General features: G+C 48.7%; 1 protein-coding gene across 3 annotated transcripts in view; it reads left to right on the top strand.

The window, feature by feature from the left end:
* ASH1L (ASH1 like histone lysine methyltransferase) overlaps nucleotides 1–27,193 on the top strand; it is a 79,491-nt gene that overhangs the window by 878 nt on the left and 51,420 nt on the right. For all 3 annotated transcript variants that reach the window (XM_068175164.1, XM_068175163.1, XM_068175162.1), the window contains 2 exons: nucleotides 6,418–6,928; nucleotides 17,828–22,586. In XM_068175164.1, coding sequence (XP_068031265.1) covers nucleotides 6,518–6,928; nucleotides 17,828–22,586 — 5,170 coding nt within the window. In that variant the 5' untranslated portion in view covers nucleotides 6,418–6,517. Of the gene's footprint in view, nucleotides 1–6,417; nucleotides 6,929–17,827; nucleotides 22,587–27,193 lie in introns of those variants that run through there.

Raw genomic sequence — 27,193 nt, 5'->3', positions numbered from 1 at the left:
TGGCTGGTTTACTGGGTCAGTGTCTTGTAGACTTCGTGATCCTCCTTCTCCAGAATCATACTTCTGAAGTTCTATTCAGTTTTATTTACTGTTTCATTGCATTTTTAATCCTATTTTGGCTTTATTGATCGTGAATTTGGGATTAGGTGGTCGAGCCTTATCGTGGCCTTACCAGTCTCTCCCATCAAAATCCAAAATGTGTTCCCATCCTTGTCCCTCTCTTCCATGGTCTCCTGGCTTCCTAACTCCAGGTTTTAGGCCCTTGGTTTGTGGTTCTTCACGCTGTTAATTACGGAGCAGAGAACTGGAAGCTGCGTGGAATGTGGCTTTCCATCCATGGCCTGGGGACACGCATTCACTCTGCTGCTAGCTGTGTGTTGTCAGGAGCCAGGCAGGGGAACTGGAGCTGCTGGGAGCTCGGGGAGCAGGGACAGAACCTGTGGCTTTCCCCTCATCCCTTGAAATCTCCTCCGTTTTCATTTTCAGGACCTTCTCTCCTGGTTTGTTTTGGCTGTCCTCATTGCTAAGTAATTTAGGTTGCACCTGCATTTGTTTTCCAGGGGTGTGGGGTTTTGGGGTGAATCCTCTAAGCCTCCTGGTCATCCTTGAGGATTTTGGGATCATCCCTGGTGCCTCTGTGGGAAACGGGGAAGTTCTGGCAGCTGCTGGAACATATGGGGAGAGATGGGCTCTAAAATCATCATCTGTCTGCCTGCTTGAGTTCTTAAGAAGTGTTCTTACCCAGAGCTTTTCTCAGCTGTCTGAGAGTATAAAAGAGAGGCTTTCTTTTTTTTTCATTTTAAACAGCTCTAAGTCTGAAACATCTTGGTTTAAAAGACAAAATTACCACAACTTCTTTTTGGACTTGAATTCTTTGCTACAGGCAGTCGCCTAAAAAGGTTTGAGTGATAATAACCAGTGACAAAATTTGAGTTACAATTTCCAGAAGAAGCTTTTTTTTTTTTTCCCAGTTGTTTTCAAAACTTTAAACTGTCCTGGAGGATATAAAAAAACCAATTTTTTTCCTCGGTGGAAGAGACAGACATATTGGTAAAAATGGCAGCACATGTAGTTACTGAATTAATGGTATTTTAAAATAGATATTGTTGTCTATGGGATTGATGGCTATTTTAAAATTAAATTAATTTCTGCTGCTGTTGGATGCGTTGGTGCTGTTGTGGACACATTCTCCCCCTCCAGTGAGGTCACGAGTCCCATCTCCAGCTTGCAAAGGGAAAAATCTGTCATGAGACCTACTGGGATTGTTCTGTGAAAGCAGAATCTGTGTTTGTCCCTGGTTTTGTGTCCCTTACCTGTGGCACAGGTGTGCCCATTCTGGCTTGGGGTGGGTTGGGAATAACCAGAGGATTTAAAGGATTTAAGGGGGAAGTGCTGGTTTGCTGTGACCCTTATCTTTTACTAGATGGATATAAAGAAATGGCTTTTGTCCAGAAAATTCCCCTGGAAGGCACTGGATGTGGAGACCTCTCAGGGAGCTCCTGACTCACCCTGTAGCAGATGGGATAATATTTTAGGAGAATTCCCAAACTGCTTTTCCCTCGGCAGTCAGCCTTGCCTGATGTTGGCACTCACAGCCTAAGGGTGGAGGAACCTTTGCTCCAGACACGGGTTGGTTATGCAGATTTTGGCAATTTTGCCTTTATTTGCATATGAATAGGCAACCGACAGAATTACCCTGCACCTCCAAATTCAGCCCTGTGATTCCAGACCTGCAGTCAGGTCTGGGGCCAGGTTAAAAACCAGGAGAAACTCTGTCTCTGCTTCCCAGTTTTCCTCCCACTGGAGCACACTTGCAGGGTGTTTTAGCATGTCTGTCCTCTGCCTTTCTTCCCACAAAACCCATGTCCTGTTCCAGGTGCTTTCCCTGAGCGTGGCCTCTGCTCCCAGCACTTCTGTGGAATATTCTTCCTGACGAGACAGGTCCCCTGGGATTTCTGTCTGTCAGAAAAAAACCCGGCAGATTCTGATTGGAAAGTGTTTTATTTGTTACCTCCTGTAAAGCAAACAGGAACTTTATTCCTGGGAAATGTCTCCATCTCTAAACATTTTAAAAATGCTTGTGCAGGTGAATCAAGGCCTATATCGTGATACAGAGAAATACTTTAAGTGAGGCTTTATCCCACTTTTTTTTTTTTTTTTTTTTCTGAGTGTGGTCTGTCGTCCTTAGCAAAGAAAAGAAGACAAGGAGTTTGAGAGGGGACTGTGGGAGGCCATAGAGTTAGTAGTAATATTCTGGGATTTCTAACACTTAGCTGAATTGGTTTTAATGTCCCTTGGAGCTGAAGCAATGAAAAGAGCCAAAAGAAAAATATTCACCTTCCAAATATGACATGACAGTGTGTTTTCATCGAGAAAAGCAGCAGCAGCAGGAATGAACAGAGGGGGAAATCTCAGTTAATATTGCTGAGGGGGTGTGGGGAAACATATCTGGGATCTGGCAGTAGAATCAATCCTTGGTGTTTTGTTTCTGGGAAAGCAGAGGATCAGAAGAACAGCAATCTTTTCTGCTGATGGGCAGAAAGGGCTTGGGATGTGACACCAGGGGAATCAGGATGAATGCCAAGTATTAAAACTGTGTATGGCATTAGAGAAATCATTAATGAACACCACTTAGTTCCAGGTGGCACGTGTCAAAATGGATGTTAAAATGCTTCATAGTTAATTTTTTGGGGAAGAACCATTTCAGGAGGGATTTGAGATCTACAGAAGCTGCTGGCTGAGGGGCTGGGAGTTTGATGTGATTTGCTTCGTAGGGAGTGGTGAGGACATGTCTTGCTCATCACTTGAGAGGCCATGCAGGGGTTTGGTACTGGATGGTTTTCAATCCAGCAAAAGTTTTGTTAACCTTAAATCCCATGTGTCAGATTAAGCCTTTTTCTGACTTAGAGATGGGGTAACTGAGAGGTGTTTTAAAAACTTTGATTTTCTTTTCAGTCTCATGTGAAGGGTGAGACAATATAGATGTTATAATTATAATCAGAAGTTAACTATTTCTTAACTACAGTATATTATAATGGTTTAATCTGACACCGTGGATGGGGGATAATTCGGAACAAGACTTGGAACTTCGTGCAGCAAACATGGAAAGCAGAGCCACGGATAAGAACCTTATCTCACATGGTTAAATATGATCATTTTAGGTCTTTAAAGTCCCAAAGCATCAGAGTTTTCAGGGTGAATTCGTGCAGCTTTCTAACTGTGGCTGTCACCAGTTGGCTGCTCATTTACTTTGACATCCACAAGGTTTTGAGGCACAACCTGCAGGAGGAGTGGAACAGATCCTGCAGGAGGAGTGGAACAGATCCTGCAGGAGGAGTGGAACAGATCCTGCAGGAGGAGTGGAACAGATCCTGCAGGAGGAGTGGAACAGATCCTGCAGGAGGAGTGGAACAGATCCTGCAGGAGGAGTGGAACAGATCCTGCAGGAGGAGTGGAACAGATCCTGCAGGAGGAGTGGAACAGATCCTGCAGGAGGAGTGGAACAGATCCTGCAGGAGGAGTGGAACAGATCCTGCAGGAGGAGTGGAACAGATCCTGCAGCGAGCGAGGCACACTGAGCGTGAGGAGTAGCACAGGGAAAGTAAAGTGAGAAAAGAAAACAAATAGTGGCATCACTGGGGAAACAGCTCCGAGGAACAGAAGCAAGGGAAGAGCCAAGGTACACTTGAGAACACCTTGGAGACAGTGACAAGAAGCTTGAACTTGATAAGGCAGGGAGGAAGCAGCACATGGGGATTCAGGGAGATGAGGTCTGAGTGGCAGACACGGATCTGTGAATTAGTGGGGAGTTGGGAGAAGATTATAGTGATGGAGGCAAAATGGTGATTAGGCCAGGATTAGCATTTTCGTTGTCTGTGGTGAGAGCAATTAATGGATAAATAAATGACCTGCTCTGTGTTTGTGGGAGCCATCAATTTAGTGACTTTGTTTTGGGATGGTTACTGACCCTCTTAGCACAGAGTAGGATGTGAACACCTTTCCTTTGCTCTGATTCCCACCGTGCACTTTGGGTCTTGCAGTTTCTAAAGGTCGGTGTGTGAGTCTTGCTGTTGGTTTTGTATTTGAAGCTGATTAATTAATTAATTAGTAAGAAAATGTCTGAAGTATTGTGACTGCTCTGCATTCCAGTCACTAAAGAAGGAAACAGTTGTGTGAGCACAGATCTGAGAGGTGCACGATGGCATGTGGGATTGTCCCTTTTCTTGGACTTGAATAATGGAAATTCAGGCTTTAGCTCAGAATTATTTACCTGCTGGCCAGTTTTCCTTGCACAGTGATGTATATGAAAAAGCCCATTTTTAGTGACATGGTGAAGCCTGTTGGACTAACACCAGGCCTTGAACTGGGCAGTGCCACTGACTCACTTTCTGTGTCCATGTCACACTGCTCTACCCTTTTTTTCTCCTTGTAAAATGGAGATTTTATCTAATTACCTCTGGTCTTATGATTAATAAGCAGGTTTGGTTTCTGAGGATGTGTGTAGTTGGAAAGCCAGAGCAGCAGCTAGAAACCCCGTGTATAACGTGCCCAGAACACATGGAAATAAGTTTGTTTTCTCTGAGGACGTAGCCAGGGAAGCCTGGCTTTGTGACTGGCTGCATCTGGTGTTCCCAGCAGCATTTCTTCTGCCCCCACTAATCCTGGCATCTGTCCTCCAACCTGTGTCCACTGCAGTTGCCTTGGTGCTCTCTGGTGTCGCCTTTCACATTCCTGATCCTTTCCCCTTCCCATGCCTGCGCTCCTGAGCCACCCCAAAACCAGCTCCTTGCTGAATTCCCCAATTCTTGTCTGGCCAGGGGGGCTGTGGCACCTGCCACGTGCTCCTGCTGACCTGCCAGGATGCCAAACATCACAGAAAAGTGCTGGGCTCCTTGAGACCTTTGTTTGAAACTCATTTTGAGATCATGACATCTTTCCATGCCATTCCTCACGTTCAGCCTTAATGACTGTAGGGAAGAGAAGGGCAGGAGACTCAGGCTGGTTTGGTGCCTGTGGTGCACTGTTCAGCAAATCAGTGTTTTTTCAGACCTGTTTCTGAGCCATTTCATTTCAAAAATGATAATGGTATTTAAGTGCTGCAGATATTTAAACATTTTCTCCTTAGAATGCCCCCACAGCAAATAATTTTTCACTGCCTTAAGGGAGCCTGCAAGAAAGATGGAGAGAGAATTTACAAAGGTTTGGAGACAGGACAGGGGGGAATGGCTTTGTGGTGAGGCCCTGGCACAGGCTGCCCCATCCCTGGAAGGGTTCCAGGCCAGGTTGGACAGGGCTTGGAGCAACCTGGGATAGTGGAAGGTGTTCCCTGCCCATGGCAGGGGTGGGATGAGATGATCTTCAAGGTCCCTCCCAGCCCAAACAGTTCTGGCATTTTGGGATTTTTGCATGATGAAATTACAAGGAGCAGAGGTTTGGTTTGTTCTCTGGCAGGGAGGGAAGCTCAGGGCGCGGGGTCTCTGTGGTGAGCAGGGGGTCAGTGCTTCACAAGGGTCTGGGGACCCTCACAAACTTAGAGCTTGACTCTAATTTGCTGTAGTTAAGATGAAAAGGTTCCCTCTGTTATTTTCTGCTAAATAGGTCAATTCTGTATTCCTGACAGTGTCTGTACTGATGGAAATGTGGACTTCCCTCTTCCCCTGCTTCAGGAAGCACAAACCAGTGTGTGAATGTTCGGTGGGGTTGGCATCTGTCCTCCCATCCTTCTTCCTGAGCTGTGGAAAGTCCTTAACTAACAAGTGGATTTTGTGGCGTGTTTGTAAACTGATGCACACGTGGCTCAGGCTCAGCTTTCCTGGTGGCTCAGATAATTAAAACCAGAATATTGCTGGGCTTTGGATGCTTTCTCGTGGGTTTCATTTGCCTGCTCCTTCCTTAGATGCAGCTCTTCCAGTGGATCCAGAAGCAGCAAGACTGGGACTAACTGGGCTCTGGTTATAAATAAAAAAATCACTTTGATGATCAATGCTGAAATCTGTAGCCATCATTTGAAGTGTCACGTGGATAATTTGGAAATGATATTATTCACATACTTTTTGTTTTTCACTTACCATTTAAAAGTGTTTTACAGATAAATTGTGGTTTTGAAGGAGGTGACTGGAAGTGTTGGTGTCTTGGAACATCAGCTGCTGTGCTTGTCTGAAGTACAATTGTTTGCTTTCTAATTGGTCATATATTTTATATATTTTCTAATCTATAATATAAATATATTTTTTATGTTTTCTAATTGGTTTTATGTATGATATATATTAGTATATATTATTATATTGTTATTTATATATTGATTTTCTATCTTATGGTTACATATTGGTTTTAGATTTCAATATTGGTTTTATTTAATATTAATTTAATTTCTGCTAGGAAATCCAAGTTTATGCTGTCTGTCTTTTCCTCCCACAGAGTGAAAGATGTTGACTGCCCATAGTGGAACAGCTCTCCTGAGGAACATATCTCTGTAAATCTTCCCTAAAATCACCTGAAGGCAAATATTCCGCCTGTGATGGACCCTCGGAATACTGCTATGTTAGGCTTGGGTTCTGATTCTGAAGGGTTTTCTGGGAAAAGCCCCTCTGTGGTAAACATTGGCACCTTGGTGGGCAAAGGGGAAGCAGAGCTCGAAGGCTGCAGCAAGGACGAGGAGGAGGGGAAGAAGAAGAGCAGGGAGGAGAGCGGGAAGAGCGAGGCTCTGGGCGATGCGCAGCAGCAGTTCTCGGTGAAAGAAACCAACTTCTCCGAGGGAAACCTCAAACTGAAGATTGGCCTTCAAGCAAAGAGGACAAAAAAGCCTCCCAAGAACCTGGAGAATTATGTCTGCCGGCCTGCCATAAAAACCAGCATCAAGCAGCCAAGAAGGGCTCCCAAGAGTGGGAAGATGACAGAGGAGAAGAACGAGCACTGTCCTTCAAAGCAAGTGAGTGATGTGGCTGTGGGGTGATTTGCAAGTCATGGTACATTTAAGCTGTGTGTAAAAGCTTCATCATCTCTGCACCACTGTGTTCTGCTGTTTTTTCGTGTAACCTCTGATACTGAAGTGTCTGGTGTTAGAAATGGTTTTATTTTGTGGTCACTAGCAGGAAAAAAATGCTCTTTCACAGTGTGCCAATTTTGTTGTTTCAACAGCAGTGAAAGCTAATTCCCATGTTCACTTGACGTGGGTTCATTTCTGAAAAGTAGTGGGGAGATTTTTAGTCTCTTTTCTGTGACAAAGTGGAGGGGTTTGGGTGTCTTGTCTCTCTTGAGATGAGGCTCTGGATGTGCTGTGCTTGTCGCTGCTGGTTGGATTTATATTTTTTCCTACCTGTTAGAAGCAGTTGTTTTGTTGTGTCTCACCTGTCACTGCTCAGGCAGGGTCTGAGACGCAAGACAGACTTTTCCAAATGAGTTAGAAACCAGCCTGGTGATAACTGCATGCAAATGCAGTGGCTGGAGAGAGGTGCCAGGGCTTTTCCAAACACCAGGAAGTGGCCCTGCCTCGAGGATTTGTTTTTATGATCTCCATGATGTAATCAGTAAGAGCAGCAGTAGCAGATAAGGAAAATAGGATAAATGGCAAGGATTACAAATATAGTTGCATAGATGCTAAATTTTTGAAAGGTTTGGTGACAGCCTGCTCTTTTTTCCAATAAACATAAGAGTTTTGTTAATCAAGTGTAGAATACCCTTGTGTAGTAGTGCCAGGTGATTCAGCAGGGGAATCCTGGGAATCCCTGGAAGTTGGAGTCCTTCCTTTGCAGGGGTTTTCTGTTCAGGGGGCTCCTGCTCCAGAGCTTCCCAAGGCTGAAGCATTTCCATTTCTCCAGCCTGTGTCCTGTTCTCAGGGCTCCTGGCAGATCTCCTAAGGCAGAGCCTGCCCAAGGGGAAGGAAAATTCCTCATCTTGTGCTGAGGTGATGTCTGCCTGACATACCCAGACCTTTTCCTTTCCCCTGGCATACCCTGACTGGAATTGGCCTTGAGGAAGAGTCACCTTAAAGAGAAGTGAAATTTGGAGATGACCTCATTGTGGCCTTCCAAAGCCTGAATGGAGCCTGCCAGGGAGAGGAGCTTTCCAAGAGCCTGGAGTGCCAGGACAGGGGGAATGGCTTCCCACTGCCAGAGGGCAGGGCTAGATGGGATACTGGGCAGGAATTCCTCCCTGTGAGGGTGGGGAGGCGTCTCAGGTGCCCAGAGAAGCTGTGGATGCCCCTGGATCCCTGGAAGTGCCCAAGGCCAGGTTGGACAGGGCTTGGAGCAGCCTGGGACAGTGGGAGGTGACCTTGCCCATGGCAGGGGGTGGAACAAAATATTTAAAATCCCTTTTAGCCCAAGCCAGTCTGGGATTCCGGGATTCTGAGTAATAAATTATGTGCTTACAAAGCAAGTGTGCTGGATGTTTCATGTAAGGACTAAAATTGCCTTTTCCAGACTCTACAATGCACTCACATTGGGGTTTTCCTCCACTGGGAGCAGAGGTGTTTGTAGTCAGCCTATTGAACAAGACATTCTCAAGCGTATGTTGCGTAACTTAAAATTTTGGCAGTGGTCTTTATTTTACATTCTTCCATTTGAGAACAAGCTTATTATTTCTAATGATGTTTCTAACTTCGGCTTGAAAAACATCAGAAGAGTCGATGGCAGTTTGTTATTACACTGATGGGTTTTTTTCCCTTTTTCTTTTTTTTGTTTTGTTTTGTTTTGTTTTTTTTGACAAGATTCTGTTGCAATGAGTTGAGTATCGGGGAACAGTCTAGAATATCCAGCCAGTGATGTCTCTTGATGTCTGAGCTGAGGTGGCCCCTGCAGCAGAAAATCTCTTATTCAGGGGAGGTTTAATGTTAAGTTAATCAAGGGAGGTTTAGGGTAGGTGTCAGGAAAAGGTTCTTTCCCCAGAGGGTGCTTGGCACTCTCCAGGCTCCCCAGGGAATGGGCAGAGCTCCAGGAGGGTTTGGACACCACTCCCAGGGATACCCAGGGTGGGATTGTGGGGTGTCTGTGCAGGGCCAGGAGCTGGACTGGGTGATCCCTGTGGATCCTTTCCAGCTCAGGACATTCCATAATTCCCTGATTCTACACTCAAGAGGCACCACTGTGTCTGGAGACTTTCCCTTTGCATCAAGAGATCGTGCCCTGGGAGTTTTTACCAGAGAAAATAATCAATATTTGAATTCGCATGGTGACAGCAGGGATTCTTCATCCTTGACATCTTTGTTTATACGCCAGGATTTTTTTTTCCCCAGAGGTGCATCCCATTTCAAATGGAAAGTAGAAAGGGAGGCAAATATTAGTGATGGTGTAGAGTGTTATTGATGTGATGCATGTTGATACTATGTCAGTTTTAGATTGCAGCTCCTCTCAGTGCAGTCACTGCTCTCCTGCCTGGCAAGCAGCCCTGGATGCAGAGGATGCAGATCTGTTGCATTAAATTTGCATTATTTACAAGAGTTTCAAATCCCTGACTCATGATAACTCACTTTAGATCCTCTGCTCTCTCTGAGTTGTTCTGAGATGGTGTTTAAGTCTGTCTGTTCCCTGCTGCCATTTTGCACTTTGGATTGTTAGAAATGACACTACACAACATGCTGCTGATTCCTGAAGTGGGATTAGAAGTGTCTGTGTGGAAATAAATGGGAATGATGGCTTAAAACCATCACATGTTTTGAATATAATACCCAAGGGTTGTTTTTTTTTTTTTCTTACTGCCACGTAATAAAGTGGGTTTTAGCACTGCAAATTACACTTCAGCAAAGGAAAGCTATCCATGAATTTTTGCTGTGGATGCAGAGGAGGGGAAGCAAACATGTGACCCATTCAGAGCCAGGTGTGGCTTTACTTGGAGCTCTGAAAGGGAACTTTCTGTTCTTTTAAAGGAGCAATGAAGAATTAGAATGAGCATTTAGCACTTGCAGTGTGCACAGTTAACCGCTGAAAGACAAAGACAAGTAGTGGAATTCTCCTCCTGGGAATACCAGTGTTAAAATGAAAATAGTAGGAAAATCCTTTGCACTGCCATCTCTGACAGGTTTTTTTCCTCAAGTTTAGTGCTGACAGGACTCATAAAACTTGGGGAGTGTCTTCAGAGATATGAATAGAGGGTTTATCTCCAGTCTGAAGGGGTGTGGGTGGGTGATGTAAGCTGGAATCACAGAATCCCTCAGGTTGGAAAAGGCCTCTCAGATGATGGAATCCAGCTCAGTTCCCAGCACTGAACCCTGGTGCCACATCCACACTTCTGAATTTTGATTTTGAACACTTCCAGGGATGGTAATTCCACCACTTCCCTGGGCAACCTGTTCCAATGCTTGACCACCCTTTCAGTGGAGAATTTTTTCCTCCAGAAATTTGTCCTCCAGAAATGTGTAGGCATGAAAGTTAATAAATATTTTTATAGAGCAGGAAGGGGAAACCCAGAAATGCCTGACATTCCCAAGTGTTACAAGAAACCAAATTAGCAGGTAGTGCTGCGTTCCGTTTGCTTTTTGACACCGAGTATGGATTTCATTCTTTCAAAAAATGTCCTGGGGCAGGCAGACATTGCTGTGCTAAGCCCAAAAACCTGAGCTTTGAACAAAAATAGACATCTTGCCCCTGTTATTTTGTAGGATGGTGTGTAGGAAAGGTTTAGCTGTGCTGGCAGTAGTGAAGGTTTAGCACATAAAAGGCAAGAAGTGACAGTGGCAGCCTGTGGAACTCTCACTCAGTGGAAACACAGGGCAGCAGGTTGGGACTCGCCCTCCTGCTCCATCTCCTTGTTCCTGTGTAAAACTGCTGAGTGCAGGATTCTGTAGCTCTTTCTCTTGCCTTTGGTCATGCAGGGAAGTTTGCTGATGAAATCACAGCCACCCACTGAAAGAAGTTTCAAGCAAAAAAAGTTTAAAATATGAAGAATTGATTTATTTTCTTTTTAGATAGCTCAGGAATATTTCCTGCAGGATCTGGGACAAAAGTTTTTTGTCTTAGACTAATTCCACAGAATCATTGTTTTCCTGGTAGTTCAAACTTATAGAAAAGCCTTAAAAATAAAAAGTCTTGGAGTTGAAAAATAAGCAGCATTTTTATTTAGGGAATTGCTTAGAATATGTTGATGCCACAACTACAAAACAATTCCTGTGATTCCTCAAAATGCTCGTTTGAATTGTAGTCTGAGCATTGGCCTGAAGTACGACAGCCAAAACAATAATGGGTAAATCTGTTTATGTGCATTAAAAATCCTTACTGCTTGCCAGTGGCTCTCAAGAAATACCAAACAACATTTTCATTAACAGGCTGGTTCCTTCTCACTACTTCGGGTGTTGGAGGCTGAGAGTATCTTGTGTTTTGTGACTGGGTTTAGTTGAGAAGTGTGACACCAGACTAGATAGCTGTCCCTGTTCTCAGGAAAGATCAGCTACCCTTGACCTTTTTGCACATAAATACCAATGATAATGACACTAAATAATGATCTAGTAGTAATAAACCCTGTTTCCCTTTTTAGAATAAAGGTTTTTTTGCTGTTGGTGCCTGTGATGATTCTGGAATCACTGAATTGTTCAGGTTGAAAAGGACCTTTAAGATGATGGAGTTCAACTGTTCCCCCAGCACTGCCAAGGCCACCACTGACCCATGTCCCCAGCAATTATAACCTGTTAATAGTTTATATCAAAATAACCTGGAATTATTATTCCTCAGATGAATGGTGCCGGTCAAGAAACTGTATATTCACATAGGAGATAGGGAATTTTCAGTTCTGCTCAGTGTCAGACTAAGAATAATACCAATTTTATGGAAACTTAATGTGTTTTATGCAATTGCTTGGGGCAGTACTTTTATTGGATGGATTCTGAAACCAGACAGTTGAAGTAAAGATTGCACAGGAACAAATGTTTCAGTTTTTAAAGCACAAAATGCTTTTTGATGCAACGTAATCTCACCCTTTTGAACAGCTTTGTGCCCAGATGGGCCATTTCATTCCAGCTGACACCACAGGAACGTTGAGCAGGGCTTGAAATTTGGGCTAAAAAGGCACAGAATTCCAGGAAAACTGTCTTAGTTTATTTTTATGGCATTGTCCATTTGATTGCAACATTGAGGCAGTTGCTTGTAGAGACAGGAGGAGAGAGCAGGTGAAACATTCAGGAGATGTTGATGTTGTTTTCTTTTTTCCACAGTGCTCACAAAGTTGTCTGATTAAAACCTGACTTTGTGCTTCCCTGGTCTAAAACTGCATTTGTCCAAGGGAAGCAGGGCTCAGGAAGAAATTAAATGTTGAATGCTGCCCTGTGAGCCCAGCTTGCAGCACCAGGAGCTGGCAGAAGCAGGAGGCAGGGGCACATTTAGAGGTCCATGGGAGCATGTGGGAATCAGAAAAACAGAAACTTCCACAGCCACAGGAAGGGTTTGATTTGCAGCCTTAGGAGAAGCTTGGATTGATGTAAAAATACAATACACAGATATTAAGCAGAAAAATAATAAACTTACATTTCTATAGTTGTAAGTAAAAATTGCTTTAAATAAGTGAGAAACTAAAGATGGTGTATGGAATAAGCTAAGAGTGTAACAGAAGCATATGTGTACAAGGGAGGCAGAAACCATTAGTATCCTCAGTGCAGCAGAAGTCAAGTAAAGGTGATAAGTTAGAAAAGCAAAATAAATTCTGTGGCAACTGTCTATTAGTTTAGAAAGGTGAATTAGTTCAGAAAGTTATATATTAGTTTAGAAAGGTGTATTCGTTTAGAAAGTTATGAATTATATACTAATATATATATAATATATTATCTATTATTATAAAGTTATATATTATCTTGTAAAAAAGAAACTTGTGACTATTCTTGAGCTATAGCTGAACACTTACTCCTCTAAAATCTCACAACTTCTACGACTGATATTTATCTCTAGAATAAATAATTCTTAACTTGAAAATAGTGCCATCCTTCATTTCTAATGGTGACAATGCTAGAAGCAGCCACTGAGGCCACTCTGTCACTTGGGCTGGACTTCAGGTCTGCTCCCCATCTCACAGAACATTTGTGTGGGCACGGGGAGTTATTGCTGTCCCCTGTGCAGGTGACAGTGCTGGCTGCTCCCACTGCCCAGCTGGGATCTGGAGCTTTCCAGGGGGGATTGCTCAGTGTGTGAAGAAGATTGCAGCTGCCACAGGAGAGCTGGGCTGAGGCTCAGCCTGACCCCATGGCCACAGGCTGGGACACTGTGGGGTGTCACATCCTGGAGGGGGTGTCCTGTACACGGTGTCCTGGGGGTGAATCCCAAGGTGTGTCCTGGAGGGGGTGTCCTGGGGGTGTATCCCAAGGTGTGTCCTGGAGGGGGTGTCCTGGGGGTGTATCCCAAGGGATGTCCTGTACACGGTGTCCTGGGGGTGTATCCCAAGGGATGTCCTGTACACGGTGTCCTGGGGGTGAATCCCAAGGTGTGTCCTGGAGGGGGTGTCCTGGGGGTGTATCCCAAGGGATGTCCTGTACACGGTGTCCTGGGGGTGAATCCCAAGGTGTATCCCAAGGGATGTCCTGTACACGGTGTCCTGGGGGTGTATCCCAAGGGATGTCCTGTACACGGTGTCCTGGGGGTGAATCCCAAGGTGTGTCCTGGAGGGGGTGTCCTGGGGGTGTATCCCAAGGGATGTCCTGTACACGGTGTCCTGGGGGTGTATCCCAAGGGATGTCCTGTACACGGTGTCCTGGGGGTGTATCCCAAGGTGTATCCCAAGGTGTGTCCTGGAGGGGGTGTCCTGGGGGTGTATCCCAAGGTGTATCCCAAGGGATGTCCTGTACACGGTGTCCTGGGGGTGTATCCCAAGGTGTGTCCTGGACGGGGTGTCCTAGTGGTGTATCCCAAGGTGCATCCCATGGTGTGTCCTGTTGGATTATGCCTTTTTCTGACCCAGAGATGGGGCAACTGAGAGGTGTTTTAAAAACTTTTATTCCATTTTCCAGTCTCTGAAGGGTGAGACAATACAGATGTTATAATTCATGCAATTACAAGCAGAAGCTAACTTTTTACTAATTACAATACATTATAAGCATTTCTTGACCTATCAGCTTTAGCCACACCATGCTGTAAATACTTTAAAGCAAAAATCTAAAATTCTAAATCTAAAATTACCCCTTGTAAATCCTACTACAATTCATCTTTCATAGTTCTGTTTTCCAAAGTATCTAGTCTTATTTACAAGGCCATGCTTTAAAACTTGTTTCTAGTTCCATTTCTCTCTCGACAATATCTGACCTATTCCATGGCATTTCTAAGTCAGCATTTCTTATGTCAAAGTTTACACACGTGTCCAAGGGGAAGGAAGGGCTGTCCTGGGGAGGTGGTGGAGTCACCATCCCTGGATGTGTTTAAGACTGGATGTGGCACTCAGTGCCATGGTTTAGTTGAGGTGTTGGGGCTGGGTTGGACTCGATGATCTTGAAGGTCTCTTCCAACCCAGTGATTCTGTGAATTCGGTGAATTCTGTGATTCGGTGAATTCTGTGATTCTGTGAATCCTGTGAATTCTGTGTTCTGGGGGTGTGCCCTGGGGGATGTCCCCTGAGGGACATCCTGAGAATTTGGCTGGGATGTGCGTCCAGGGGTTTGTCCTGGGGGGACTCGGGGATGCGTCCCCAAACCCCCCCCCATGTTTGGGGGGGTTCCTGGGGGTGTCCTGGGGTTTGTTCAAGGGAGTGTCCTGGGGGTGTTTCCCAGGGGCTGTCCAGGACAGGGTGTGTGTGATGGGAGAGCTGGGCTGATGTGGCTGAGGGTGATTTGACCCGATTCCCTCAGTACATGAGCAGTGGAGTCCAGTTCTTCCACTGTTGCCTCTGCACAGAAAATGTCCTTTTTATTCCTGAAGTTTGGGGCTGTGCATGATTGCAGTTTGATTTTGGTATCTGTCTGCAATACTCTTGCTCCTCCTTAATGGCAGCAATACCTGCTATTCACTTCAACCAAAAATCTGAAATTTTTAATGATACAGAATTGCAAGAAGATGCTTTGACTCTGTGGCTGATGTTGGGAGTTATTTTAATGTTTCTGCAGCCACTGCAACCTTCTCCAAAGGAAACATCTCAAGATGTTTCTGTTGGAAGTTACCGGATGAAATTTTGTCCTTAAAAATTTCTCTCCAAAATGTTTCTGTTAATCATGCTGATTATTAAGTAGATTTATGGGGGAAAAAATCCATATAAGAATTTTGGGTTTAAAAATGCTAAAAAAAATGACAGACTTTTTTGACTTCTTGTCTGACATCTCACTAGATGCTTCCTGATTTGCTCTTCATGTTCTTTGAAATAATTTTCAGTGTGCTTGGAAAACTCACTCACCCCTAGATGAGAAAGAAGCTTTCCAGGGCACACGCCTTCAGCTTTCAAAGGACCTGTGTTTGATGCTAAAGTCTTGTTTTCAGAATCCTGGCATCTTGCTCAGATCAAAGCTGGTGTTTGGAAGGGTTTTGTTAGTTATGTATTTATTATTTAAGTGTCTACTCAAACTTCCAAGGTCTTTGTTTGGAAATGGAGGTGAGCAGGGAAAAGCAGGGCCTGCCAAGAGGTGTTGGATACCCAGCAGTGGCAGTGTGAGAGCACCACAGAACCTGGCCCAGGGGGTGGCAGAGCACCCAGGAGCAACAGAAAAAAGAAGGAAGAGTGTGGAGTGCAAATGCAGGGATGAGGAGCTGAATTCCCAAGTCAGTATTGAGGTGGATTTTTGAAATCCGCTGAACAAAGGAGATTTTTCTTCCAAAGTTCTTGTCAGAATTTCAGGCCGTAGCAGGAGGATGCAGCTCTCTGAAGGCTTTAATACTCATTAGCGACTCTCTGGCACTCAGAGTCTGCCCCAGGGAATTCCAGGAGCCTTGCACTGCAGGCTCAGGGTGGTGTCATCCTGACTCAGGAGTTTCCATGTGAGTGCCAGGCCTGGAGGTGGGCAGAAAGAACGCCCCTCCTGCTCCCTCCCTGCAGGAAGGAGCAGCCCTGGATTTGGGGTGCCTGGGGGTCACTGCAGAGGCTCCCTCATTCCCCACACAGCTGCTTCTCATCTCAGCAGCGTTCAGCTGGATCCAGGCTGCAACCTCCTGGTTAAGTGCAGCTGACTGAACAAGTACTTCTTCATGATCAGCACCAAAGTTGGCTGTTTCAGGGGAATCCAGGCTGTCCCTTCCTTCAGCATCCATAGGTGTTTGCCATAGGTGCAGCTCTGGGATCAGGGTAATGCTGGCTGTAATCGAGTGCTGGAAGTGCCAGGCCATTGCCATATCAGTTTTTATTGCAGAGGGATGAACAGCTGTGGCATTGATGTTTCTCACTCTGTATTTAGGGTTCGTTCTGCTGGGAGGTTTTCAAATTGGGAACGAAATCACAGCATCACAGTGACTTTGGGCTGGGAGGGATCTTAAAGCCCAGCTTATTCCACACCCCCTGCCATGGGCAGGGACACCTTCCTCTGTCCCAGACTGCTCCAAGCCCTGTCCGACTTGGCCTTGGGCACTTCCAGGGATCCAGAGGCAGCCCCAGCTGCTCTGGGCACCGGTGCTAGGGTCTTCCCACCCTCACAGGGAGGAATTTCTCCCATACATCAACCTAAATTTCCTCTCTGTCAGTTTGAACCCATTCCCCCTTGTCCTGTCACTCCAGGTCCTGATGAATGATCCCTCTCCAGCTTCCCTGGAGCCCCTTCAGATCCTGGAAAGTTTGAGGTCTCCACACAACCTTGTCTTCTCCAGGCTGAACATTTCCAGCCCTCCCAGCCTTTCTCCATAAGGGAGGTGCTCCAGTTCCTTCATCAACTTAATGGCTTCCTCTGGACTTGCTCCAACACTTCCATGTCCTTCTTATGCTAGGGACGTCAGAACCCTGGGCAGAACTATCTCATCAGGGGTCAGAGCCTTCCATTCCCAGCCCCTGCTTGGGCTGGACGTGTCCCCTGCACTGCAGAGATGTGTTGGGCACTGTGTGTAAAGAATGTCCTTCCAAAATCAAAGATGAATTTATTGAGATGCTCTCAGTAGGATTTATGAAGGAATTGGGTACTGCAATTTTGATTTTAACCTTTGCAGAATAAATTTCAAGTTTGGTGAGGTCTGAACTGGAAATAAGTGTGAGTTTTAGTTATTCCATGTGTGTGCGTTATCACCACCCCTCCCCTCCATTCAAACAGAATAATTTGACTTCTTTTATTTTACTTATTTTCCTGACTGTCAGTGTTGTGCAGGGGCTGGGGGGACACGGCTGAGCTGCCAGCAGGGCTGTGCAGGGACAGGGTGACAGTGCCAGCCCTTCCAGGGCACTGCTCAGCTGCTGCTCAGCACCACGTGAGCTCTTCAAGTGCTCTCACACTATAAATAGCCCAGCACTTTGTTGTTAGTGGGTTTTTATTAATAAACATCAACAGGATTTTCGGAGGATATTTGTAGTAATTGGGGGCCAGATTAAATGGTTTGTATTTCTGGACTGGGAGGGAGTTTGGGTTTTGTTAACATCAGCAAAGCCTCAGCGTGTCCACCGTTTAAAAATTTTGCTGTAAATATGAATACCACTATTATTTGCAGAATGTGTTTATTTTATTATGACATTATTTAAATTACTGATATTACTGTTGTTTGGTTTAAAATTAATAGGATCATGAAGCCTATAAAGTATATAAATATATACATATACATTTTATATTATATATATATATAAAATACATTATATATAATATATATAATATATATAATATGTATATATTACATATACATTAACATTTATGCATTAACCCTGATACCAGATCAAGTGTTAATCACCTTAACATAAAAAGATACTGTGTCACTCAAAGTGATACTTTGTACCCTCTTCCTAAAGGCTTTTTTTGTTTATTAACTCTTAGGACCCTTCAAAGTCTTACAAGAAAGCTGGAGAAGTTGCGTCAGTTGAGTTACGCGTGGAAGAAGGTATCGAAGTAGAAACAGCCCCTTTATCTAAGAAAGTTTCCCCATTGCATTCTGAAATGACAGATTATATAAAGTCATCTCCTCCGACTCTTATCAGTAGCCATAATTCTGACTTAAAGGATAGAACAGAAATTAACGGAGCAACAACTGTCACAGAAAAATTGGCTCAACTTATTGCAACTTGTCCTCCCTCCAAGTCTTCCAAAACAAAGCAGAAGAAGCCCGGAAGTGGGAATGGAACTACATCTGGTTTGGTGAAAGACTCTGGGAAGAAGCTGCCAGGAACCATAACTGCGAGTGGGTTGGTTAACAAAGATTTGGTGAAGAAACTGCCAGGCTCTGGGATTGCTGTTGGATTGGTGAACAAGGACTCAGGGAAGAAGCCATTAGGGATTGGCAGCACAGCCATATTGGTTAACAAAGACTCTGGGAAGAAGCCCCAAGCAATCAGCCCCTTAATTGGATTGGTTAGCAAGGACTCTGGGAAGAGGCCTCCAGGGATCAGCACTCCAACAGGGTTAGTCCACAAGGATTCGGGAAAGAAGCAGCCAGTGACCAGCTCTGCAGTTGGATTGATCAGCAAAGATGTGGGGAGGAAACTTCCAGGGATCAGCACTCCAACTGCACTGACTAACAAGGAGCCTCTCAAGAAGCCAGTAGGGATCAGCACTCCAGCAGGATTGGTTAACAAGGATGCTGGGAAGAAGTTGTTGGGAATAAATAGTCCTACAGGTCTGCTTAACAAGGATTCTGGAAGGAAGATGCCAGGGCCTGGGAACAGCACAGCTCTGGTTAACAAAGACTCTGGAAGGAAGACACCAGGGATTGGCAGCCCGATGGGACTGGTTAGCAAGGACCCTGGGAGGAAGATGCCAGGAATTAGCAGTCCCGTGGGATTGGTTAGCAAGGACTGTGGGAAGAAGCCAGCAGGGATTGGCAGTCCAGCTGGTTTGGCTAACAAGGACTCTGGAACTCTGAAAGCAGACTCCCTCGTGCCCTCCTCAGAGCCCTTTAAGCTTCCTTGCAATTCAAACCTCAGTAGCCTTGAAAGCCACGAGCCTGCGGATTTACTGAAGGAAAATACTACCAGCAAAACCTTTGAGAAGCACATTATGAGACAGAGCAAAGAAAGTATCTTGGACAAGTTTTCAATTCGGAAAGAAATTGCAGATGTAGGCAAAGAGATGTTCAATGAAGGAATGTGTGTTCCACAGGATGCCTACTCATCCAGTGAGAAAGGGATTTATGAAACGTCTAAGCACGAAAAGCAGCCTCCAGTTTATTGCACTTCACCAGACTTCAGGACAGGAGGTGCCTCGGAGGTGTCGACAGCCAAGTCCCCGTTCAGTGCAGTGGGAGAGGGGAATCTCCCATCTCCTTCCCCCACAGTGTCTGTCCCCACCCTGAACAGGAGCCTCTCCACAGCCTCCTCCCAGCTGGCGTCCAACTCATTGCACTTAAGTTCCACGGCAGAGCTCTTGGAGGGCATTTCAGATCCCATGGGCAAAACGCCGTTCTCCTCGGACGGCTCCCTGCTGAGTCTGAACAGGACATTGAACCACGCCCTCGGCACTGATTTTAAAGGTGCCGAGAAAGACTTAAGTGATTCAAAAGCATCTTACGTGGAAACTTCAAGAACAAGTCCTCCCACAGGGAAAAAGCCCATTTTGGCAGCTGAGACGAGCATCCACGCTACTGTCACCCCTTCAGTAGTTAGTTTTACCAGCTTGTTTGGTAGCAAGCAGTTCCTCAAGATCGGTGCAATTGCTGCATCCGAGAAATCCTGCCAAGGAGCAAAAAACCTGAGCAGCACTCAGCAATCAAAACCTTTAAAGAAAAGAAAAGGAAGGAAGCCACGATGGACTAAAGTGGTGTCAAGAAGCGCGTGCCGACCTCCAAAGGGTCTGGAACTAGAAAGGTCAGAGCTTTTTAAAAACATTTCATACAGTGCACTATCGAGCAGTAATTTGGAGCAGGCCAAATTCCTGAAAAACATTGGTTCGTCCTCATTTGTGGAGCATGAATTTGTCAAACATCAGTTGCCAAAGCTGAATGAAGCTAATGGACAGTCTCTGGCGCTGCTGGCTGAGACTGACAAACAAACTCAGAAGTTCTACAGCGCTCACAAACAACCCTCTAGCTTGTGTATGTCGGATGATTTCTTACCTGACATATACAAACCCAAGAGAGGAAGACCCAAATCCAAGGAAATGCCAGAACTCGAAGGTCCCCCCAAAAGAACTCTTAAGATCCCAGCATCAAAAGTCTTCTCAGTGCAGTCGAAAGAAGAGCAAGAACCTCCGATTTTGCAGCCTGAAGTTGAAATTCCCTCCCTAAAACAAAGCTTATCAGGACAAGCTTTTCCTAAAAAGAGAGGGAGACCTAAAAGGCAGATCCGGTCATCGATTAAAATGAAACCACCTATTCTGTCTGTGGCACCTTTTGTTGGAACAGAGAACTCAAGCAAGATGGGGCCTGAAAGTGAACAGCATCGACCCGGGGAGTTCTTTGAGAGGAAAGACCAGCTCCGAGGGCCAGAAGAAGTCCAAAGCCCCAGTATTTGTAGCATGAGTGATTTGGAAGTGGACTCAGACAGAAAAGTTGCCAAGAGAAATAATGGACAGTTAATGAAAACAATCATTCGAAAAATAAATAAAATGAAAACTCTGAAGCGAAAGAAACTTCTGAATCAGATTCTGTCCAGTACAGTGGAACCAAATACCAAAGGGAAGATGCAATCCAAGCTCCACAACACCGTGTCAACTCTTGCTGCCACATTCGGTTCAAAACTAGGCCAGCAAATCAATGTCAGCAAGAAAGGAACAATTTACATAGGAAAAAGGAGAGGGAGGAAACCTAAAGCTGTCCTGAATGGCATTTTAGCCAGCAGCGCTGCCAGTCTGACGGTTCTGGAGAAGTCTGCCCAGCAGGCTCCCGGTACGTCCCTAGGACAAGTCCTTCCCCACTTGCTGCCCTCGGCAGCGAATCCCTCGGAGATCCTCCCGTCCCCGGTTTGCTCCCAGTCCTCCGCCGTGAGCGGGGGGCAGAGCCCCGTGAGCAGCGACGCGGGGTTCATCGAGCCCAGCTCGGTGCCCTACCTGCACCTCCACTCCAGACAGGGCAGCGTGGTGCAGACGCTCGCCATGAAGAAAGCAGCCAAGGGGAGGAGGAGGTTGTCCCCACCCACGCTGCTGCCCAACTCCCCGTCCCACCTGAGCGAGCTGACGTCGCTCAAAGAGGCCACCCCGTCCCCCGTGAGCGAGTCCCACAGCGACGAGACCATCCCCAGCGACAGCGGGATAGGCACGGACAACAACAGCACTTCGGACCGAGCGGAGAAGTTCTGCGGGCAGAAGAAGAAGAGGCACTCGTTCGACCACGTGTCCCTCATCCCACCCGAGACTTCCACCGTGCTGGGTAACCTGAAGGAAAAGCACAAACACAAGTGCAAGCGCCGCAGCCACGATTACCTCAGCTACGACAAGATGAAGAGGCAGAAGAGAAAAAGGAAAAAGAAGTACCCTCAGCTCCGAGGGAGGCAGGACCCTGATTTCCTCGCTGAGTTAGAGGAGTTAATAAGTCGATTAAGTGAAATTAGAATAACCCACAGAAGTCACCATTTTATACCCCGAGATTTGCTGCCTACCATTTTTAGGATAAATTTCAATAGTTTCTACACCCACCCTACTTTTCCTTTAGATCCTTTGCACTACATTAGAAAACCTGATTTAAAGAAAAAGAGAGGCAGGCCTCCAAAAATGCGGGAAGCTATGGCAGAAATGCCTTTCATGCATAGCCTCAGCTTTCCCCTGTCCAGCACCGGGTTCTACCCCTCCTATGGCATGCCTTACTCCCCTTCTCCCCTGGCAGCTGCTCCCATAGGATTAGGTTATTACGGAAGGTACCCTCCAACTCTTTACCCTCCTCCACCCTCTCCTTCTTTCACTACCCCCCTGCCCCCACCTTCCTACATGCATACAGGCCACCTGCTTCTCAACCCCACCAAATACCACAAGAAGAAGCATAAACTCTTGCGCCAGGAAGCTTTCCTCACCACGAGCAGGACTCCTCTGCTGTCCATGAGCACGTACCCCAGCGTCCCACCCGAGATGGCCTATGGCTGGATGCTGGAACACAAGCACAGGCACCGCCACAAGCACCGGGAGCACCGCTCCTCCGAGCAGCCCCAGGTTTCCATGGACACCATCACAGCCAACAGCTCCTCCAGAACGGTTCTGGAGTCCTTGAAGCGCTACAGGTTTGGGAAGGAGGCTGTTGGCGATAGGTACAAACACAAAGAGAAACACAGATGCCACATGTCCTGTCCTCACCTATCACCTTCCAAGGGTTTGCTGAGCAGAGATGAGCAGTGGGTCAGGAGAGAGCCTTCGGAGTCTAATTCCTTGGCACTGGGATTGCAGACACCTCTGCAGATAGACTGCTCCGAAAATTCCCCAGCTCTGTCCCTGGGGGGATTCACTCCCAGCTCGGAGCCAGCCAGCAGCGATGAACACACAAACCTTTTCACAAGTGCAATAGGCAGCTGCAGAGTCACCAGCTCTGCCAGCACCAACGGACGTAAAAAGTTACCCGAGAGCCCTGGACTCTTCAGCGGGCAGGACGCGGCGCTCAGCCGGCCCCTCCGGAAGGAGCCCGTGCCTTCTTCCCTGGAGAAGGCCCTGCAGCCACTGTCAGGTAAGGGAGCTCGGGCTTTCCGTGAGTCTTGCTGGGTTCTGTCGTACCAAACACGGCTGGAGCAGGGGGCAGGTGAGGCTTTGGCTCTGCAGGGATCAGTGCCAGGTCCAGCCCTGCCCCTGCCCTCCCCGGGGGCTCTGTTCCTGCAGCGTCAGCGCAGACTGGCACGGGATCTCCCCCAGAGCCACCCATGGCACCCTGTCCCTCCTCCCAACAGACTCCTCTTGCTTCCTTACGGGCTGGGGATGCTTTCTCATGCACAGGTCTTTGCTTTTTCCATACAATTTTAATTTTCTGGAGAAATGAAGGAAAGTTTCTCACGATTTTTGATGTTTTCAAAGCCATGTTTCTGTTTGAAGTTTGGTTGGTTTGGTTCAGATCATGTGTTGCTGCTACTGTTGTGAGTAATGTTTTCATTTAAGAAATTGTTTCCTATTCCTTTTGTAACTCCATTTTGGTAATTTGACAATCTCTGCTGCAACAGAGCTTTCAATCCCTGCCTTGAGGCCTCTTGCAACACCTCAGAACAGCTGGGGTTGATGCTGGGGATGCCTGAGACCAAACCTAGAAATTTTGGATTTATTCATGGTTGGGAAATGTATCTGACAGCCTCGAGCAAAACTGGAACAGGAGGAGCAGGAACAGGAACTTGTCATTTGCATAATATTAAGGAAAAGAAAAGATAACCTGCAAAGGGCAAGTGCAGCTTGTGCTCCTGCCTGCTTCCAGCATGTGAAGGAAGCCCAAGCTGCTTCTCCCTTCCCTTCTTGCCTGCATTCTCCCTTGAAGTTTAAATCATTGTCCAAAGCCACTTGTGACTAATTTTTCACAGAGCAAGAACCAGCTGCCAGGACTGAAAAATCCCTCCTCACATTCCTGGCTCTCATCTTGCTCCTTCCCATGGGATACTCCTGCTCTGTTGCCTCCTGCCACCTCCTCTGCTCTGCACACCTGCGTATGCACAGGGATTTTCTCTTGATTTGGGGGGTTTGCGTTTTCCTTCTTTATTTTAAGTGCAGCTGGATCTTTGACAAATTCATATTTCATTGTGCTGGTACTGAAATTGTTTGAGGTGGTGAGTGGAGTGTGGAGAAGGCAGCAGAACCGTGAGATCGCTTCTCCTGCGGTGATGGAAGGAGAAGTTCCAAGTGCTGGGTCACTCAGAGGGTTAAATTTGGTTCTGAGGAGTGAATTGGTTGTGGGAACCTGTGCTGCTCTGGGAACTGGGAGATGTTTTCCATTGGAGTGAATGATCTGACCTGGGTTTGTGTGAGGAATAACACAAGGGAGGGGCAGAGCAGAGATGCTTTTTGTGAAGGCTCTGCCTGCTCCCTGCTCCAGGAAGTTGGAGTGATTCCTCCGGCATGGGATGTCACTTCCAGGCAGTGCATTCCCGCCTGGAACCTGGATATTTTGTGAGGCTGGCATTTGGATTGGGGTCCAGCTCGTTGCCAGGGAGCTCCCAGTGCCCCACACCACTTGGAAAACTTAAATCACATCTGGTAAAAAGCCTCAGGAAAGGGAAATGCCAGACTGGGGAGGTTTAGATCCATGTCAGTTTGCATGTTGTGTTTGGGGAGTTTTGGTTTTAGCCATGGTGCCAAATGGTGATTGTGAATCCATGACCATGGATTAAAGATTAAAGGAAAGGCACAGATGGAGAGAAAATCTTTGGTGCATCAAGGATTGTTTATTTATAAAACCAGATGCAGTGTAGGTGCATGGTGGAGAGGTGCTGGATCAGAGACTTGGAATAAAGTCAGGGATCAGCATCAGGGAACCCATCCAGAATGGGCCTTTGGGATCCATAGGGAATGTTTGTGATGCTTTATTTCAGAGTATTCCATGTGGAAAACCATGGAATACTACCTCACCTCCACATTTTGAACATAAACCTGGCCTAACTGGTTGAACAAATTCTTTCTACAGTATTGGCCGATGCCAGGTATTTCCAGGGGCTTGCCCACGTCTGAGTCGTGTTAGGAAAGGGTTGTGTTGGTTCTTTGTGCAGACAGGACTCCCGAGGAGGTGGGAGTTTCCGGGGAGCTGGAGCACAGGTGGAAGTTCCCATGTTGGGGCTGTTGGGTGACCTTGGCACAGCCACAGCGGGGCAGGTCACGAGGCTCTGCTGTCTTGTCCAGGGGAGTTCTGTAGGACACTGTTGTTCATCCCAAGTTCCCAGGCGCTGTTCCTGAACTCCTGCAGCTTTCCATCAGGAGTTATTTTGGACAAGCGATGCCGTATCTTAGGCCAGCCTTGGTGTGCTGCTTACAATTCCTGTGGCCTCGGTGTGTTCCACTTGCAGTCCTGGCAGGCAGCAGGGAGGAAAACGGGACCAGCCTGTGCTGGGGATGGCTGCAGCTGCACGGTCGGTGCCGCCTCCGTTCCCTCTGCAAACCCCGGGCCGGGTGCGAGGCTGCTCCCGCTCTGGCTGTCCCGCTCTGGGTGAGGTGCAGGTGCCATTCCCGTGGGATAACCGGTGTTACCGGGCACTGCCGTGTGGGCTCCTGGGGTGACCCGGGCAGTCCCAGACCGTGCGTCCGTCCCTACCCGAGGGGTCCCTGTCCCGAGGGGTCCCGGTCCTTGTGTCCGACTCTGCCCAGGGGGTCCCGGTCCCTGTCCCGAGGAGTCCCTGTCCCTGTGTCCGACTCTGCCCAGGGGGTCCCGGTCCCTGTCCCGAGGAGTCCCTGTCCCTGTGTCCGACTCTGCCCAGGGGGTCCCGGTCCCTGTCCCGAGGGGTCCCGGTCCCTGTGCCGTCCCTGTCCTTGCCCAAGGGGTCCCGGTCCCTGTGTCCGACTCTGCCCAGGGGGTCCTGGTCCCTGTCCCGAGGGGTCCGGTCCCTGTGCCGGTCCCTGTCCCGAGGGTTCCCGGTCCCTATCCCGAGGGGTCCCGGTCCCTGTGCCGGTCCCTGTGCCAAGGGGTCCCGGTCCCTGTGCCGGTCCCTGCCCGAGGGGTCCCGGTCCCTGTGCCGGTCCCTGTCCCGAGGGTTCCCGGTCCCTGTCCCGAGGGGTCCCGGTCCCTGTGCCGGTCCCTGTCCCGAGGGGTCCCGGTCCCTGTGCCGGTCCCTGTCCCGAGGGTTCCCGGTCCCTGTGCCGGTCCCTGCCCGAGGGTTCCCGGTCCCTGTCCCGAGGGTTCCCGGTCCCTGTGCCGGTCCCTGTCCCTATCCTGAGGGTTCCCGGTCCCTGTCCCGAGGGGTCCGGTCCCTGTGCCGGTCCCTGTCCCGAGGGTTCCCGGTCCCTGTGCCGGTCCCTGTCCCGAGGGTTCCCGGTCCCTGTGCCGGTCCCTGCCCGAGGGTTCCCGGTCCCTGTCCCGAGGGTTCCCGGTCCCTGTGCCGGTCCCTGTCCCTATCCTGAGGGTTCCCGGTCCCTATCCCGAGGGTTCCGGTCCCTGTGCCGGTCCCTGCCCGAGGGTTCCCGGTCCCTGTCCCGAGGGTTCCCGGTCCCTGTGCCGGTCCCTGTCCCTATCCTGAGGGTTCCCGGTCCCTGTCCCGAGGGTTCCCGGTCCCTGTGCCGGTCCCTGTCCCGAGGGGTCCCGGCCGTTCCCGTTCCCGCCCCGGGCCGCGGGAGCGGCGGGCAGCAGCGCCCCCTGGCGGCCCCGCCGCTCCTCTGCCGCGTCCCGCCGAGCCCAGAGCGGGGCAGGGCCCAGAGCGGGGCAGGGCCCAGAGCGGGGCAGGGGCTCCAGAGTGGGGCAGGGGCTGCAGAGCGGGGCAGGGCCCTAGAGTGGGGCAGGGGCTCCAGAGTGGGGCAGGGGCTGCAGAGCGGGGCAGGGGCTGCAGAGCGGGGCAGGGTCCAGAGCGGGGCAGGGTCCAGAGCGGGGCAGGGGCTCCAGAGCGGGGCAGGGTCCAGAGCGGAGCAGGGGCTCCAGAGCGGGGCAGGGTCCAGAGTGGGGCAGGGTCCAGAGCAGGGTAGAGTCCCAGAGCGGGGCAGGGTCCCAGAGCAGGGCAGGGTCCCAGAGCGGGGCAGGGTCCCAGAGCAGGGCAGGGTCCCAGAGCGGGGCAGGGTCCCAGAGCAGGGCAGGGTCCCAGAGCGGGGCAGGGTCCCAGAGCAGGGCAGGGTCCCAGAGCGGGGTAGAGTCTCAGAGCGGGGCAGGGTCCCAGAGCGGGGCAGGGCCCAGAGCGGGGCAGGGCCCAGAGCAGGGTAGGGTCCCAGAGTGGGGCAGGGGCTCCAGAGCGGGGCGGGGGTCCCAGAGCGGGGCGGGGGCTGCAGAGCGGGGCAGGGTCCAGAGCGGGGCAGGGTCCAGAGCGGGGCAGGGTCCCAGAGCGGGGCAGGGTCCAGAGCGGGGCAGGGGCTCCAGAGCGGGGCAGGGGCTCCAGAGCGGGGCAGGGCCCAGAGCGGGGCAGGGGCTGCAGAGCGGGGCAGGGGCTCCAGAGCGGGGCAGGGCCCAGAGCGGGGCGAGGGCTCCAGAGCAGGGCAGGGCCCAGAGCGGGGCAGGGGCTCCAGAGCGGGGCAGGGGCTCTAGAGCAGGGCAGGTCCCAGAGTGGGGTAGAGTCCCAGAGCGGGGCAGGGCCCAGAGCAGGGTAGAGTCTCAGAGCGGGGCAGGGTCCCAGAGCGGGGCAGGGGCTCCAGAGCGGGGCAGGGTCCCAGAGCGGGGCAGGGTCCAGAGCAGGG

The sequence above is a fragment of the Anomalospiza imberbis genome, chromosome 29 (assembly GCF_031753505.1).
Source record: "Anomalospiza imberbis isolate Cuckoo-Finch-1a 21T00152 chromosome 29, ASM3175350v1, whole genome shotgun sequence".
Taxonomy (NCBI): domain Eukaryota; kingdom Metazoa; phylum Chordata; class Aves; order Passeriformes; family Viduidae; genus Anomalospiza; species Anomalospiza imberbis.
This window is presented reverse-complemented; position numbering and strand designations above follow the sequence as displayed.